The 17044-nt window shown below is 43.0% G+C and overlaps 1 protein-coding gene across 3 annotated transcripts in view; it reads left to right on the top strand.

Annotated features, from left to right (window-relative positions):
- Window positions 1–17044, top strand: part of SPATA22 (spermatogenesis associated 22) — a 28303-nt gene extending 11259 nt beyond the window's left edge. For 2 of the 3 annotated variants that reach the window (XM_077484540.1, XM_077484539.1), the window contains exons 5-7: window positions 5925–6054; window positions 14010–14107; window positions 16643–17044. In XM_077484540.1, coding sequence (XP_077340666.1) covers window positions 5925–6054; window positions 14010–14107; window positions 16643–16834 — 420 coding nt within the window. In that variant the 3' untranslated portion in view covers window positions 16835–17044. The remainder of the gene's footprint in view (window positions 1–5924; window positions 6055–14009; window positions 14108–16642) is intronic. The other variant, XM_077484541.1, reaches the window with a different exon arrangement.

Genomic DNA, 17044 nt, shown 5'->3' with positions numbered 1-17044 from the left:
TTCAGCTGCGTTTTAAATGCGATCCAGATGCAATTTGTTGGAGCTGGCGTCTTTAACGTTAGCTGGTTGTTAAGGAGTGGGAAGCCAACCACAGTGTCCTTAACAATGGATGATTCATCAGCTGTGAGCGGGGTTCCCCACTGACAGCTGAATGTAGAAAAAAATGTCCGGCAATACAAAAATTGTGAAAAAAACAGAGTGTCGGTCCAACTCCCAATCCATACCATACCCAATCCATACCAGGCCCTTTTGGGGCCTGGTATGCTGGTTTTTTTTTCTGATAAATTTGTGTTTAAAACTGATGAGATGTGCAATTCAGTTGTGTTCCCATAGAAGGCAAATATGCCTGGTATTCGCATCTGAATTACACCGCAGGGCTCAGAAAATGCACAGCACTTTTTTTTAAATTAGCGGGTTTGCACTGCCGCTGCACCGCATATATGTGAACCAGCTCCATAAAAAGCCGTTTTGGTTCATATGTCATGCGAATTGGATGTGGTTCAAAATGCATCCAATTCGCATATATGTGAAGGGCACATGCCCGTACTTTCCGGCAGACTAGGTCTGACGGTCTTCCCCAGGGACTTTTGGCTGAGTTCAGACGGACTTTCTGTACGAACGGATTTGCCCACACACGAATGGACTAAGTCTGTTCTAAAGTCCGTTAGTTTTGAACGTGATGATGGAAGACGGGACTAAAAGAAGTTCAGTAGCCAATAGCTTCCCTTGCGTTGTATTTGGTCCGTCGGACCAGCATACAAACAAACGGTTTTCCCAATAGGAATTGAGTCCGTTGGACCTAGTCTGCCGGAAAGTCCGGTCGTGTGTACGCAGCATTAGGCCGCGTACACACGGGCGGACTGTCTGCCCAACTTAGTCCGCCGAAACACATTTCAGCGGACAATCCGCTTGTGTGTGGGCTTCAGCGGACAGTCTGGCGGACTAAGTCTTTCGGAATTTCCGTAAGATTGTCCGTCCAAACTTGGTTTGAGCGGACAGTCCGCCCGTGTGTGTGCCAGTCCGCTGTACTTTCGAAATGAGCGGACTTTTCCCGCCCGGAGAAAAGTCTGCTCATTTCGAGCGGGTATCCAGGTAGGCGGGGCACGCGACGGAGACGTCGCGGGCCCCGCCGCCTGGTATGGACTTAAAGGGGAACCCCAACGCCGAAAAAAATCGGCGTGGGGGTGCCCCCCAAGTCCACAACAGACCCTTGTCCGAGCACGCTACCCGGCCGGGCAGGAAAGGGGGGCGAGCGAGCGCCCCCCCCCCCCTCCTGAGCCGTACCAGGCCGCGTGCCCTCAACATGGGGGGTGCCTTGGGGAAGGGGGCCGCGCGCCCCCCCCACCCCAAAGCACCTTGTCCCCATGTTGATGAGGACAAGGGCCTCTTCCCGACAACCTTGGCCGTTGGTTGTCGGGGTCTGCGGGCGGGGAACTTATCGGAATCCGGGAGCCCCCTTTAATAAGGGGGCCCCCGGATACCGGCCCCCCACCCTATGTGAATGAGTATGGGGTACAATGTACCCCTACCCATTCACCTGTGAAAAAAAAGTACCAAAAAAAACACAACACAGGGTTAAAATATTTTATTGCACAGCTCCGGGGGTCTTCCGTCTTCGAGGGTCTTCTCGCCGGACTCCTCCGCTATCTTCTTGTAGCTCTTTTGCTAGCGGAGGAGTCCGGCTTTCTTCCTCCCCGCCGCCGGCCTCTTCTCCCGACTTCGGGGGTCTTGTCCCCCTCTTCGGTTCTTCTGCCGGGCCACCGCGCCTTCTTATAGCTCTTTTACAGGCGGTGGCCCGGTCTTCTGTCGCCGCTGTCGCCGCCGCCTTCCGTTCTTCTTCTTCTTCTTCTTCTTCTCCAGGAGATGTTGCCTCGACGATCTCTCCGGCCGGAATGCCAGAGCCGCGCTGCGCGGCCACTTATATAGTGACAATGGGGCGGTGTCACATGGTATATGTCACATGGGTTGGTCACATGGGTTGATGTCACATGGGGACTATGACATCGTAAGGGGGCGGGGTCACCATGTGACACCAACCCATGTGACATATACCATGTGACACCGCCCCATTGTCACTATATAAGTGGCCGCGCAGCGCGGCTCTGGCATTCCGGCCGGAGAGATCGTCGAGGCAACATCTCCTGGAGAAGAAGAAGAACGGAAGGCGGCGACGACAGCGGCGACAGAAGACCGGGCCACCGCCTGTAAAAGAGCTATAAGAAGGCGCGGTGGCCCGGCAGAAGAACCGAAGAGGGGGACAAGACCCCCGAAGTCGGGAGAAGAGGCCGGCGGCGGGGAGGAAGAAAGCCGGACTCCTCCGCTAGCAAAAGAGCTACAAGAAGATAGCGGAGGAGTCCGACGAGAAGACCCCCGAAGACGGAAGACCCCCGGAGCTGTGCAATAAAATATTTTAACCCTGTGTTGTGTTTTTTTTGGTACTTTTTTTTCACAGGTGAATGGGTAGGGGTACATTGTACCCCATACTCATTCACATAGGGTGGGGGGCCGTTATCCGGGGGCCCCCTTATTAAAGGGGGCTCCTGGATTCCAATAAGCCCCCCGCCCGCAGACCCCGACAACCAACGGCCAGGGTTGTCGGGAAGAGGCCCTTGTCCTCATCAACATGGGGACAAGGTGCTTTGGGGTGGGGGGGGCGCGCGGCCCCCCTTCCCCAAGGCACCCCCCATGTTGAGGGCACGCGGCCTGGTACGGCTCAGGAGGGGGGGGGGGCGCTCCCTCGCCCCCCTTTCCTGGCCGGCCGGGTAGCGTGCTCGGACAAGGGTCTGTTGTGGACTTGGGGGGCACCCCCACGCCGATTTTTTTCGGCGTTGGGGTTCCCCTTTAAGTCCATTCCAGGCGGCTGGGCCAGCGACGTCTCCTTCGCGGGCCCCGCCTACCTGGAGACGCGCTCGAAATGAGCGGACTTTCCTCCACGTGTGTGGGCGAGTCCGTTCATTTCAAAAGTAGAGCGGATTGTATGGCGGACTTAGTCCGCCGTATAGGTCCGCTCAAAAAGTGCCGTGTGTGGGCAAGTCCGTTCATTCAAAAGTTTGGACGGACTGTCTGTCGGATTGTCTGACGAACTTAGTTGGCCAGACAATCCGCCCGTGTGTACGCGGCCTTAGGGTAGCCACAAAAAAGTAGTATGCTTCTGTCAGCATATTGCCTGCGCATTTTGAGTCAATGGGAACCACGTTTAGGTCCATTCATCCAGAATGGTTCCAATTCACAAAATAGAATTAGCAAAAGAGCATTTATAAGAGTAATATTAAAGTCTTGTTTTTTTGTTCAATAAAAATAATAAAACATGTTATACTTACCTGCTCTGTGCAGTGGATTTGCACAGAGTAGCCCAGATTCTCCCTTCTCAGGTCCCTCTTCTGTGCTCCTAGCCCCTTCCTCCTGTCAAGTGCCCCCACAGCAACCATAAATACCGTATAAACTCGAGTATAAGCCGAGATTTTCAGACCCTTTTTTTAGGCTGAAAGTGCCCCCCTCGGCTTATACTCGAGTCACGCAGATCAGGTAGGCAGACGGCGACCATTCCACTATTCAAAAGCCACGCCTCCCTGTCTGTGATAGGCGGAACACTCAATTTCCCAGCAGTCAGTGTTCCGTCTATCACGGACATCTGCTCATTCTCATACTACGGACGAGGATGAGAGGATGTCCGTGATAGGCGGAACACTGACTGCTGGGAAATTGAGTGTTCCGCCTATCACAGACAGAGAGGCGTGGCTTTTGAACAGTGGAATGGCCGCCGTCTGTCAGACGAGGAGGAGAGGGGCGGCATGGCACACAGAGGCTGCAGAAGGCAAAGAGACAGGTAGGCTGCGATGGACACAGGGAGGGACGGGACACAGGGATGGACACAGGGAGGGACGGGACACAGGGATGGACGGGACACAGGAATGGACGGGACACAGGCATGGACGGGACACAGGCATGGACGGGACACAGGGATGGACGGGACACAGGGATGGACACAGGGAGGGACACAGGGAGATATGCAGCTGCAGATGGGCATTGTTGACCCTCTTTTCCACTCTTTTAAGCTGTAACAGTAGCTGCTGCATGTCTCACCCTCAGGTTATACACGAGTCAATTAGTTTTCCCAGTTTTTTTGTGGTAAATTAGGGGCCTCGGCTTATATTCGGATCGACCTATACTCGAGTATATACGGTATGTGAAAATTGTGGCATGCATTTGTATTCAATACTTTTTAGAACCACCTTTCACTGCAGTTACAGCAGCAAAGCCTTTTTGGGGATGTCTCTACCAGCTTTGCACATCTAGAGTGACATTTTTGCCTATTCTTCTTTTCAAAATAGCTCAAGCTCTGTCAGATTGGATGGAGAGCGTCTGTGAGCAGCAATTTTCAAGTCTTGCCACAGATTCTCAATTGGATATAGGTAACTTTTACTGGGCCATTCTAACACATGAATGTGCTTTGATCTAAACCATTCCATTGTAGCTCTGGCTATATGTTTCGTGTCATTGTTCTGCTGGAAGGTGAAGCTCCGCCCCAGTCTCAAGTATTTTGCAAACTCCAACAGGTTTTCTTCTAAGATTGCCCCATATTTGGCTCCATCCATCTTCCCATCAACTCTGACCAGCTTCCCTGTCCCTTCTAAAGAAAATCATAGCAACATGATGTTGCCACCACCATGTTTCACGGTGAGAATGATGTGTTCAGGGTGATGTGCAATGTTAGTTTTCTGAAACACATAGCGTTTTGCTTTTAGGCCAAAACGTTCAATTTTGATCTCATCTGACCAGAGCACCTTCTTCCACATATTTGCCGTGTCCCCCACATGGCTTCTCGCAAACTGCAAAATGGGATTTCTTATGGCTTTTCTTCAACAATGGCTTTCTTCTTGCCACTCTTCCATAAAGGCCAGATTTGTGCAGAGCACAATAGTTGTCCTGTGCACATATTCTTGTCTGCTTCTCTGATTAATGCTCTTCTTGCCTGGCCTGTCAGTTTAGGTGGACGTCCATGTCTTGTGCCATACTCTTTCCATTTTCAGATGATGGATTGAACAGTGCTCCATGAGATGTTCAAAGCTTGGGGATATTTTTTTTATAACCTAACCCTGCTTTAAACTTCTCCACAACTTTATCCTTGACCTGTCTGGTGTGTTCCTTGGCCTTCATGATGCTGTTTGTTCACTAATGTTCTCTATCCAACCTCTCAGGGCTTCACAGAACAGCTGTATTTATACTGAGATTAAATTACACACAGGCAATTGGTTCCACTAGATTTTAGTTAGGGGTATCGTGTAAAGGGGGCTGAATACACATGCACACCACACTTTTCACCTATTTATTTTTAAAAGAATTTGAAAAACATTTATCGGTTTTCCTTCCACTTCACAATTGTGTGCCACTTTGTGTTGGCCTATCACATAAAATCCCAATAAAATACATTTCTGTTTATGATTGTAACATGACAAAATGTGGAAAATCTCTAGGGGTGTGAATACTTTTTCAAGGCACTGTATTATACTCCATGTACCAAAAATGCAGCAAAGGGGACTGCAGCATGTTCAGCACAGACACTAATGCACCAGTACTGTATCTACTGTTGGTTCCAAAGAAGATGCTCAAGTAGTGGACTTATGGGTTATGGGAAATGTACATTATGTGTGTTTTGTGTACAGTTCCACAAACAATATATATATATTGTGTGACTAGTGAATGCTCATTTTGCATAGGTAGCATGGGGTATGTGGGAAGCACATGTTAACCCTACAAAGGTAAAAACTAACATCATAAACAATTGTCCTTTACAGTTGAGCCTATGGCTCTCTGACACTTGATGATGAGATGAGATGGAGTAATGGGATGAAATTATGTCTTGTTGCATTGTCTATATTTCCTTTTGATTTTAACCGATTGTATATTACTATATATTTTTAAAGGCTATACCACTTTATCAAATAACTCTTAAAGAAAAACGTAATACTTTAAGAATCATAACTGCATCAATTGAAAGCATGAAGCACTGGAGTCAGTACTCAGACCAAACACCATTACTGTTTGAGATATTAGGTATGTATAATGGTAAATTAAAAACACAATTTAAAAAAATCATGCTTAACGTGTATTTTCATTTTTTCCAGCCAACCTGGGATAATACACATTGACGTTCGATTTAGTAAAACTGTGCAAAATCTGATACAGCTGGGCATGATAGTCAACCAGCTTCTAATGTCTTCTTGTTCAATTAAGATTTGACAAAAATAACCTGGAAACTGATTGGGTTCTATGCAGAGCTGCACCTGATTTTGCACCCTAAAGTTTTAGTAAATCAACCCCATAATATGTTACATGTTCCCATTCACATAGCAACATTTTTAAAAATTGTTGCTTGACTTTTTTACTTGCTTTGCAGGAGGAGGCTGGGAGTAATGTTTAACATAGTTAACTGAGCTGACAGATCTCTATTAACATTTGTAAACTATATGTGAACACTGTTTGTCCTAACAAGGCTTGGGTGGTGCATTGTATATTAATGCAGTTTATTTCAGTCTGTCTCCACTCTGAAATTGTTTAGAATAGCTTGCAGTCCTATGTATATACCTGTTTCAAAAAAACAAGTAGAAAGGTAATTAAAAAAATATATATATTTTTAGGTATTGTGTGGTCATTTAGGTACAGTATGGTCATTGAGAACTACATGCCGACATATGCAAAATGTCTATACTTGTAGTTCATTCATTCATTCATACACAGAACTCGTTGAATGAATGATGTGGATGGAGCCATGCACAGTTTCGCTGATTTAAAAAACTAACATGTTTCCAAAGGTGAACATATCCTTTATGGCAGGAAAATCAGCAGGCTCTGAGGACGTTAACCCCAGGGTGCTCAGGGCATGTGCAGACCAACTGGGGGGTGTCCTTTAGTGGGTCTGTAACCTGAGCCTGAGTCTACAAAAGGTCTCGTGGAAGACGTCTTGCCTTGTCCCTGTGCCGAAGATACAGTGTTCTTGTGGCTCCAAGGATTACAGACTAGTGCTTTTAACCTTCCACATTATGAAGACTTTGGAGAGACTTGTTTTACATCAGTTACAGCCAATGGTTAGTAAATATTTAGACCCTTCGCAGTTTGCCTACCAGCCTAGACTAGGAGTTGACGGCGCTATTATCTTCATGCTAAATCACATGTATGCACACCTGGATAAGCCAGCAAGCACTGAGAGGGTCATGTGTTTTTACTTCTCCAGTGCTTTTGATACTATCAGCGATACAGGTTGATGTTTCTCCTGGGTCATGGACTGTAGACTACCTGATAGGAAGGCTGCAGCATGTGTGTTTGCAAGACTGTGTGTCGGATAGGGTGATCAGCAGTATTGGGGTTCCAGAGGGTACAGTTCTCTCTCTCTCTCTCTTCATCTTTACTGTCTATACTACTGATTTCAGCTAGCAGACAGAGTCTTGCCACCTTCAGAAGTTTTTTGATGACTCTGCAGTAGTGGGATGTATAAGGGATGGGAAAAATACTGAGTATAGGCTGTGGTGGAGAACTTTGTCACATGGTGTGAGGATAATCTGTATCTGTATCTAAATGTGACAAAGAGAAAGGAGCTGGTTGTGGATTTGAAATGGAGGAAGGCACTGGTGACCCCTGTCTCCATCAGAGATGTGGATGTGGTAGAGAATTACAAGTATCTGGGGTGCCCATAGATAATAAGCTGGACTGCAGCTAGAACACTGATGTGCTCTATAGGAAGGGCCAGAGCCGCCTCTATTTTTTAAGGAGGCTGCGGTTTTTTAACCACTTGCCGACCGCCGTTGGCAAATATACATCGGCAGAATGGCACGGCTGGGCAAAGTAATGTACTGCTTATTGCGATTTTTTTTTTTAACCAAAAACATTTAGAAGAATACGTATCAGCCTAAACTGAGGAAATTTTTTTTTATATATATCTTTGGGGGATATTTATTATAGCAAAAAGTAAAAAATAATGCATTTTTTTCAAAATTGGCATGTTTTTCGTTTATAGCGCAAAAAATAAAAACCACAGAGGTGATCAAATACCACAAAAAGAAAGCTCTACTGGGGGGAAAAAAAGGACGTAAATTTTGTTTGGGAGCCACGTCGTACGACCGCGCAATTGTCAGTTAATACGATGCAGTGCTGAATTGCAAAATGTGCTCTGGTCAGGAAGAGGGCAAATCCTTTTCCGGGGCTGAAGTGGTTAACATATGCCAAACTATGCGGAAGATGTTTTATGAGTCTGTGGTGGCCAGTGCTCTCCTGTATGCAGTGGCATGCTGGGGAAGTAGGCTTAGGCTAGCCAACACCAACAGGCTCAACAAGTTGATTCGCAAGGCCAGTGAGTTGTTGGATTGGAGTTGGAGTCTTTAACAACAGTGTTGGAGAGGAGAATGTTGTTCAAGGTATGTTCAGTCTTGGACAGCTCCTCTCCCCCTACTCCACAATATGCTGGTCAGTCTGCAGAGTGCAATTAGTGACAGATTGTTACAACCACAATGTACCACAGAGCGACCCAGGAAATAATGTTTCCCTGTGGCCATCATATTATATATTTCTTCTCTATGAGTGCTGGGTGTGAGGATTTTATGATCTGGATTTTTATGTAGTTTTTTATAGTATGTTGCTCTTAGGTTAAATATGCTTTTGGGTAATGTTAGGGAAAGCGGTGTACTATTTATGATAGTTTGATTTTCTGTTACTTTTCAATCTGTGTTATTTATTCTAGGTTGTATTTTAATACTGTGGATGGTTTATTAGAGTATAGTTTTAATTTAGTTTTATTTGGTACTAATTGCTGTTCTTGTTAATGTAACTGTATCTTAATTTTTTTCATTTTGGGATTAATTGAGATATTCTGAATCTGAAATATGAAACAACACAGAAAACCAAAAGTGCAGACAAATACAAAATTATTTTAAACAATTAAAAGCTCAAAAAGCTGGAACTGGGGTCATGGTACAGTTAGCTCCATATATATTTTGACACAGGCACAATTTTGCATACTTTCTGCCCTGTATGCCACCACGTGCTGTTACTTTACGACTGATGCATGCCTATAAGTGATCTGATCCTCTTAGTGTGTGCATGGGAGCCACGTTCCTACAATTTTTTACCTACACGTGGTTATATCTTATTTGGTATTGAATAAGATCCTGAATTGTTAGACATAACTTATCACCAAAGTGACAGTGTATATAGCTTGATTAATGTGATTTCTAATTCCATCTGGTCACTGATGAAAACATTTTTGTTGGAGCTGTGCTGTCATGTCATACTACTGTATTCTATTGCATACCTTTAAATAAGGAATTTAAAAAAAAATATATATATTTTGTTGAGAATCCTTTACTGGCGATGATTGTCTGAAGTCTGGAACCCATGGACATTACCAAAGACTGGGTTTCCTGCTTTCTGATGCTTTGTCAGGCTCTAACTGCAGCTGTCTTCAGTTGTTCTTTGTTTGTGGGTCTTTCTACCTTTTTTTGCCCTCAGCAAGTGAAATGCATGTTCATTGTGTTAAGATCAGTTGATTGACTCGGCCATTGCAGAATATTCCACTTCTTTTCCTTCAAAGGCTCCTGGGTTGCTTTTGTGGTGTGTTTTGGATCATTGTCTATCTGTACTGTGAAGTGCTGTCCAATCAACTTTGTTGCATTTAGCTGAATCTGGGATGAGAGTATATCTCTAAGCACTGCAGAATTAATTTGGCTGCCTGTGTCTTCTGTCACATCATCAATAAACACCAATGACCCAGTGTGACTGGAAGCCATGCATGCCCATGCCATCACACTACATGCGCCACCATGTTTTACAGATGACGTTGTGTGCTTTGGATCATGAGCTGTTCCAAGCCTTCTCCACACCTTTTTCTTCCTGTCATTCTGGTACAGATTAATCTTGTTTCATCCTTCAAAAAATGCTTTTCCAGAACTGGTCTGGCTTTTTTAGATGTTTTTTGGCAAAGTCTAATCTGGCTTTTCTATTCTAGAGGTTTATGAATGGTTTGCACCTTGTGGTGAACCCTCTATATTTGCTCTTGTGAAGTCTTCTCTTGATTGTAGACTTTGACAATGATATGCCCACCTCCTGAAGAGTGTCCTTCGCTTGGCCATGAAGCAGCTTTTCATTCAATTGTCCAACTACTTTTGGTCCCTTGAAAAGGAGGGGTAGGGGGTTGGCTATTCATAAGAGCTGTAATTCTAAAACCCTTCCTCCGATTTAGATGTACATACCCTCAAATTAAACCTGAGAGTGTGCACTTTCAGTCCATATTATTATTATATAACTATAGCTTGAATATGTTTTGGTAAATACCTGGAAAAAAATTGTGCCTGTGTCCACACATAGGTATATATATATATATATATAACTATATTGAAATATACTGTATGTAATGTAAGGCCTTAATAAACATGGAATGACTGAGATATAATTGTCATGTTATTACTATTTGTTGTGTATGGGTTCCAGATTATGTAGAACAACTCCTGCTCCATGTAATATTCCACATATCAGTTGAATTTCCTAGGATTAGGATTTGATTTGTGATTCAGGTGTATTTATAGTAGCTCACAATGCACTTAGGCCCCTTTCACACGGACGATCCGTTCAGGTCCGCCTGACAGTTTTTCAGGCGGACCTGAACGGATGCTCCATAGAGGTCTATGGAGCTTCGGATGTCAGCGGTGATGTCTGCTGACATCCGACCCACTCCAATCCGAAAACGTGTGACTGAGGAAAAAGATATTTTTTCCATCCGTCATCGGATCGGGTGACGACGGACACTGCGGTCCGTCGTCACCCGATCTCCCATAGGGGAGAGCGGCGCTGTGATAGGTCCGTCCCTGCGCAGTGTGCAGAGACGGACCTGTCATCTTCCTGCTCAGCGGAGATCTCTCCGGCGATCCCCGCTGAGCAAGCGGATATCCACGGGGCGGATCAGCACTGATCCACCCCGTGTGAAAGGACCCTTACCGTATTTATCAGTGTATAACACACACCCCAAGTTTAGGAGGGAATTTAAAAGAGAAACATTTTAGGAGGGAAGTTTAAGGGAAAAAAATTACATTTAAATGCCCATCAATGCAGCCTTATCAGTGTCATTTGCAGCCTTGCATTGCAGCCTTATCAGTCGTTTGCAGGCTTGTCAGTGTCTTTGCCATTTTAAAAATGGAGCCGCCGAGATACAGAGTGGATGTCCTGTGTATCTCGGCGGTGCTTGATCTCGGACATTATTGGCGGCTTTCGGGTATTTCCGGCCGCACTCAGCCATTCTCGTCTATTTTCGGCCCTTCTCGTCTATTTTCGGCCGTTCTCGGCAGCTTTCGGAACGGCCAAAAATAGTTGAGAATTGCCAAAAATACCTGAAAGCCGCCGAGATCGGCAGAGAAGGTTAGGAATGGCGGGGGATCGGCGTATAACACGCACACCCCCGAATTCCCCCTGATTTTAGGGGGAAAAAAGTGCGTGTTATACGCCGATAAATATGGTACTTGAAATGTATGAATTGAGCCCTCTTAAATGTTTAGTCCTTTTGTTTTGCTTTTGCTTGCAGTTTATAGAAAACATATGCATTTGGGCAGTACTTACAAAAGTTATCAGCAAAAAATGTGAGCCTCCGGGTAGTTATTGATTTCATTTATTGTTCTAAACAATCACAGTTTTTACTCTTCTCGAATGTATGATTGACATATTATTGAGGTTTTTTATACCTTCCTATATTCTCACTTGAGTCTCACTCAAGGTTCCAGTTAGATATAATGCTTTTGCACAATTTATGAACATTAAAGAAAGCTGTTGGCTTTTTTAAAGCGGGAGTCCGCGTTTTTTTTTTTTTTTTTTTAAAGCCAGCAGCTACAAATACTGCAGCTGCTGACTTTTAAAATAGTGACACTTACCTGTCCAGCGCGCCCGCGATGTCGGCACCCGAAGCCGATCTCTAGATCGACACCCGAGTGCTGCCGCCGCCATCTTGGGTATGGGAATCAGGAAATGGAGCCTTTCGGCTTCATTTCCCGGTTCCCTACTGCGCATGCGCGAGCCGCGCTGCGCAATGAGGACGGTCCCCGCTGCCTCTGGGATCTGTGTGTTTCCCAGCAGGCAGCGGGGCACTTGCGGGAAGGGGCGGGCACTTGCGGAAAGGGGCGTAAGTTACGCCCCTTTCCGCAGAGAGCTATCCCGGAAGTGGGTGCAGTTACCTGGATTATCCAGGTAACTGCACCCCCCTCCCCCCTGAAAGGTGCCGATTGTGGCACCGGAGGGGGGGAGGGTTCCGATGAGCGGAAGGTCCACTTTAGGGTGGACCTCCGCTTTAAGTGGAATATTGGCATTACTCTGCAAGCCCGTCACATTGAAATAATTAAGATAAGTTTATACTTCGTATAATAGGGCCACAGAGCCTGCAGTTTACTAAAAATGATGATAAATGATAAATGTAAGTACTACTTAAAAATTAAATAGAACTCCAGACAGCAGATACTGTATAAGACATACTGATGAATACAGATATGTATTCACTAAAAAGATTGTTCTCTTTTAAAAAATAAATAAAGCTAATGTTAGTAGATCCCTCTACAGGTCACTCTGAGAGGAACATCCCTGCAAGTCAAAATTTTCTGTATGCAAATAAGCGGATTGTTACCATGCTGTGAGAAAGTGTGATCTGAGGGATGGTCTCATGAGAGTAATGCTGCAGATTTGTTTATTTTTTAAGCCTATTTGATATGTGTATTTATGAGACCCTTAAAGGTACATGTAAAGTCCCACTTTATTTTTGTTCTCATTCGGTAATTGTTTTATATGGGATGGTACCTTTGTAGGGTCATAATTGCCTCACATTCATCCCTCATACTCTTTTATCATATGATTTTTTGTACAGTTAGAAAGCTGGGGTTTTGTTTTGACCCAGTGTTCATGATAAAGTGACACTTCAGCTATAGAGGTGAATATGGATGTGGTATCAGATAGGGTTGCTTGGTTCCCAAAAGTGACTGCACAGAATTATAAACAGTTTTCAAATGTGCATTTTACCAATATATTTAGCTATTTGCCTGTAATGCAAATATTATTGCAGTCCTTTTCTGCAAGCAAAATGATAGTCATGGGAAAATAATATACTTCATGACATTAAGGTGACAATACTTCTGTGAGGAATAGTTCTAAGTGCTTGATTGTGCTTTGCCTAAGCTGGCTATACATTATGCATTTTTCTTGTACAATTTTCCAAAACTGTGTAATAGGAGCTCAAACTTAAACTCTTTCAATTTGTATGCAGTCAAACAGGCCCTTGCACTATATAGTTGCAGGTAAATCTAAACAAAATTAAAGTGGAAGTAAACTCCTCTATCGTTTTCAGCCAAGGAAGCTGCCATCTTTGCCTCTGTTTAATCTTCAACTGCTATGGTGCTGCACATGTGATCAGTTATGACACCAGCCATTGGATGGTTTGATAGTTTGGCTGAGAGCACAGCCAATGTGCTGTTAGCATTCCCGGCATACCTTTTTTTTTTAACTGTTTAAATCCATGGGTTTACTTCCACTTTAAATAAGAATATTGTGTAATGTATGGCCAGCTTGACACTAGAACTATGCAGAAAAAAAAATGATGTTATAGTTTGGATATTCCGCTGAGGTGTCTCAAACTCAAAACGTTGCTAAAAAAAGATTGAACCCTAAACACTTGGTTGCAATATGTAAATTGTTTACCTTCAAGAATATTTATTATTCTGTTGTTTGCAGGATTCACACACTTCTGGCACAGAAAGCGACACATACTTCCTTTATCACCTCCGAGGTGGACTATATATGTGAGCTTCTGCCATGGGGCTCAGTTCAGCCTGTACTCGCTATAGTGAATGTAAAGATGCATGTGTGACTGTGTTACCCTGATGTGTAGCACACTAAAACAATCAGTAATGTAAAAGACATTAAACAGCAATAGATCTTGAAGTTTATAAAAAAAATGCATTTGAGGAGTAACCAGAGATATGCTCTTGTTTTGCTAGCTATGCTTGATTCTGCTGTCACATCTGGTAGTCATGGATCAAAATTATTCATTTTGAGGGATGGCAAAAACCATGTTCAATGTGTGTTTTATGAAATTGTAAGTAACATTAATGCCTGCTATTCATTACTTTATTGAGTTTTGCCTACTTGAAATAATATAAATGACCATATTGCATGGATTCATCTCATAATGTGAATTAAAATAAGGTATAGTAAGGATAACATCTACACTTTGTTCTAGTTTAAAAAATTCACTGGGGCACAACCTTTCAGGTTTAAACGTTAGCAGTATACATTTCTTAAAGTAAACCTATGACAACATAGGCAACATATGATGAAAAACCTAAGCAAGAGGGAAAACATCACATACATTTTTCCTGTATAAACTGAGCTTGGCTCCATCCTTACCACCTCTGAGCCAACCTACTAGTCCGTTAATGTTCTGGTTGGCCTCATTTACTATTAAGAAATATTGGATGGACAGGGCTAGCTTGATTTATGCAAAAAGTTCAGTTTTTTTTTCATATAACGCTACATAAAATACATATCCCAGCCTCACTATTACATGAAGGAAAACTTTGGTTACGATTTTTTTATCCTATTTTTTGTTTAAATTGCTCATTTTCATGTTAGGTTTACTTTTACAAATATGTCTGTTCTTTACAGACCAGAGATGCTGATTCACAATGGCCCGTCCAGCGTGGAAGTGGTATTTATGCTCTCCATATAATTTCCCATCACTGCTTTCATCAGCGAGTACTGGTCTCTTTACCAGAAAATAGTGGCTCTGCTGTCACACAAATGAGAGCCTGTACCTGCAATCTGTAAGATCAGACATATTTGCAATGAGGATGGTGAAGTGGGGTATGGAAGAACTTGCAAAAGTGCTTGTCCAATGCCCACCCTTACCCATTTGTACGCATACAGTACATCTAATTTTCCTTTTTTATTATAATTACTGCTTTATATTCATAATAACTGCTACTATGCTGTCTCTATTTGCTATTTGTTTCTTTATAGCTGCTATTAGAAAAATCTGGTCTCCACTTACAGTTTAAATGGGGAGAACAGGAGGGCAAATTACAAAAGTGAAGTGAAGTTGTTTGCTTGAAAAATCCAACCATGTGCAAGAGATAATTCTGTTTCTGCACATGATTGGATGCTAGAAGTTAACACAGCTTCACTTCACTTTAGTAAATCTGCCTTTTTTGCGCAGGGCCCCATGAGAGGTCACTAGTGGGTTAATGAAAGTGACATGTTTTGTTCGGGTGAGTTGATCTTCCACCTGCATAGTTCCCGCTCCATCACCCAGAGCCAACAGCACATGAGGAAAATATAGTCTCTATTTGTCACTTCTATGTAACCACAGACACCAAAAATATTTTTAACTTGTCTTTAAGAGGCCATTCTTCCCAATGATCACAATGTAAGGAAAATCTTTTTCCACTGACCACCAATTTAAGTGGTATTCTTTCTAATACCATTCAAATGACAGGGTATTTTTTTCCACTGACCTCCAATTCAACATTCCACTCACCAGCAATATAAGGGGCATTTTTACTCCACATTTTCCACTAGCCACAATGGGTCACTACTATTTTCGCAGCCTGCCTTTCTTTTTTGTATACTAATATTTTTTGTTTCAAGTTTAGAACTGAAAGCCTATGATTAAACAATAATCAGCCCCAACTAGGTAACCCACTGGGTATATTTTTGGTGCAGGAGTTCCTAAAAATAATTTCAAGGGTTCCTCCAGGGTGAAAAAGTTGAGAAAAGCTGAATTCAATTCTTATAAAAAGTAGTGAAAAAGAAATTAAATTTTATATACTACAGCTGTTTTAAAAGGCCAGTACACCCCGTGCTTGCATTTTAGTATTTTTCATATACTGAAGAGTCAATCATTCCTCTTGGAGATTCTCGTGGTAGATGTCCCTTCCTCCTCTCAACTCACCTCAGTCTTTGGGGGTTATTTACGAAAGGCAAATTCATTTTGCACTACAAGTGCAAACTACAAGTGCAAAGTGCACTTGAAATTGCACTGAAAGTGCACTTGGAAGTGCAGTTGCTGTGGATCCGAAGGGGGACATGCAAGGAAAATAAAAAACAGCATTTTAGCTTGCACATGATTAGATGAGAAAATCAGCAGAGCTTCCCCTCATTTCAGATCTACCCCTCAGCTTTACAGCGACTGCACTTCCAAGTGCATTTTGCACTTGTAGTGCAAAATGAATTTGCCTTTGATAAATAACCCCCTTTGTCCCTTTGATTAATTCTCTATGATATGAAGCAAAATAAAAAAGCATGAGATTGGCTTGTATTGGTGATATCCAGTGAGCAGAACTAAGAACTCAAAAGAGCAGATCTGTGTCCCAACAGATTCTGATAAATGAAAGCCATTAGGCGCTTTATTTCATACTTCATACTTTATTTCATACTTTCTGTGAACCAGAAACATTTATATATTATTAAATAGCAATAACATACTTTTAGCTTTTGTCTTCATTGGTCGTTCTCAGGGATGTAGGCTTTGTAAGACTATAATATTTATTGTAATATTGTAGACGCTGCACTTGGATATAAACACATATAAACTATATAATATGTTTAATAGCTTGATTATGTTTTTGCTTAGGACCGGGATTTACCAAGACTAATTAGAGGTCGAGTTCATAGAGCCATGGGGAACTATGATAAAGAAAGAAACCTGCTCAAGTGTGTTTCTGTGAGGCCTGCATCAACAGCAGAGCAACAGACCTTTACAGAGTTTGTCACAGCTTCCAGTGATGAGATGGAGCAATACATTAGGACAATGAATAAAAAGTAGACTTCATTTGGATATGTTTAACCTGGATGTTAATGAAATATTTACGTTGAAAATAAAACTTTATTTTATCTGTAAAAAAAAAAAAATACATTTTACATTGGTATGCCTTATCACAAGAGCCAGATGTGTATCAATTGTATACCCTTTAGTAATGCTTTATTAATAGTGTAATTTCAGTTTTTGGAAAAATAAATATATGATGTTGAGTTA

The sequence above is a fragment of the Lithobates pipiens genome, unplaced genomic scaffold, assembly GCF_037356315.1.
Source record: "Lithobates pipiens isolate NorthernLeopardFrog02 unplaced genomic scaffold, aLitPip1_a1.2 Scaffold_16, whole genome shotgun sequence".
In the NCBI taxonomy this organism is placed as follows: domain Eukaryota; kingdom Metazoa; phylum Chordata; class Amphibia; order Anura; family Ranidae; genus Lithobates; species Lithobates pipiens.
The sequence above is the reverse complement of the archived record's forward strand: the minus strand, read 5'-3'. Positions and strand labels throughout refer to the sequence as shown.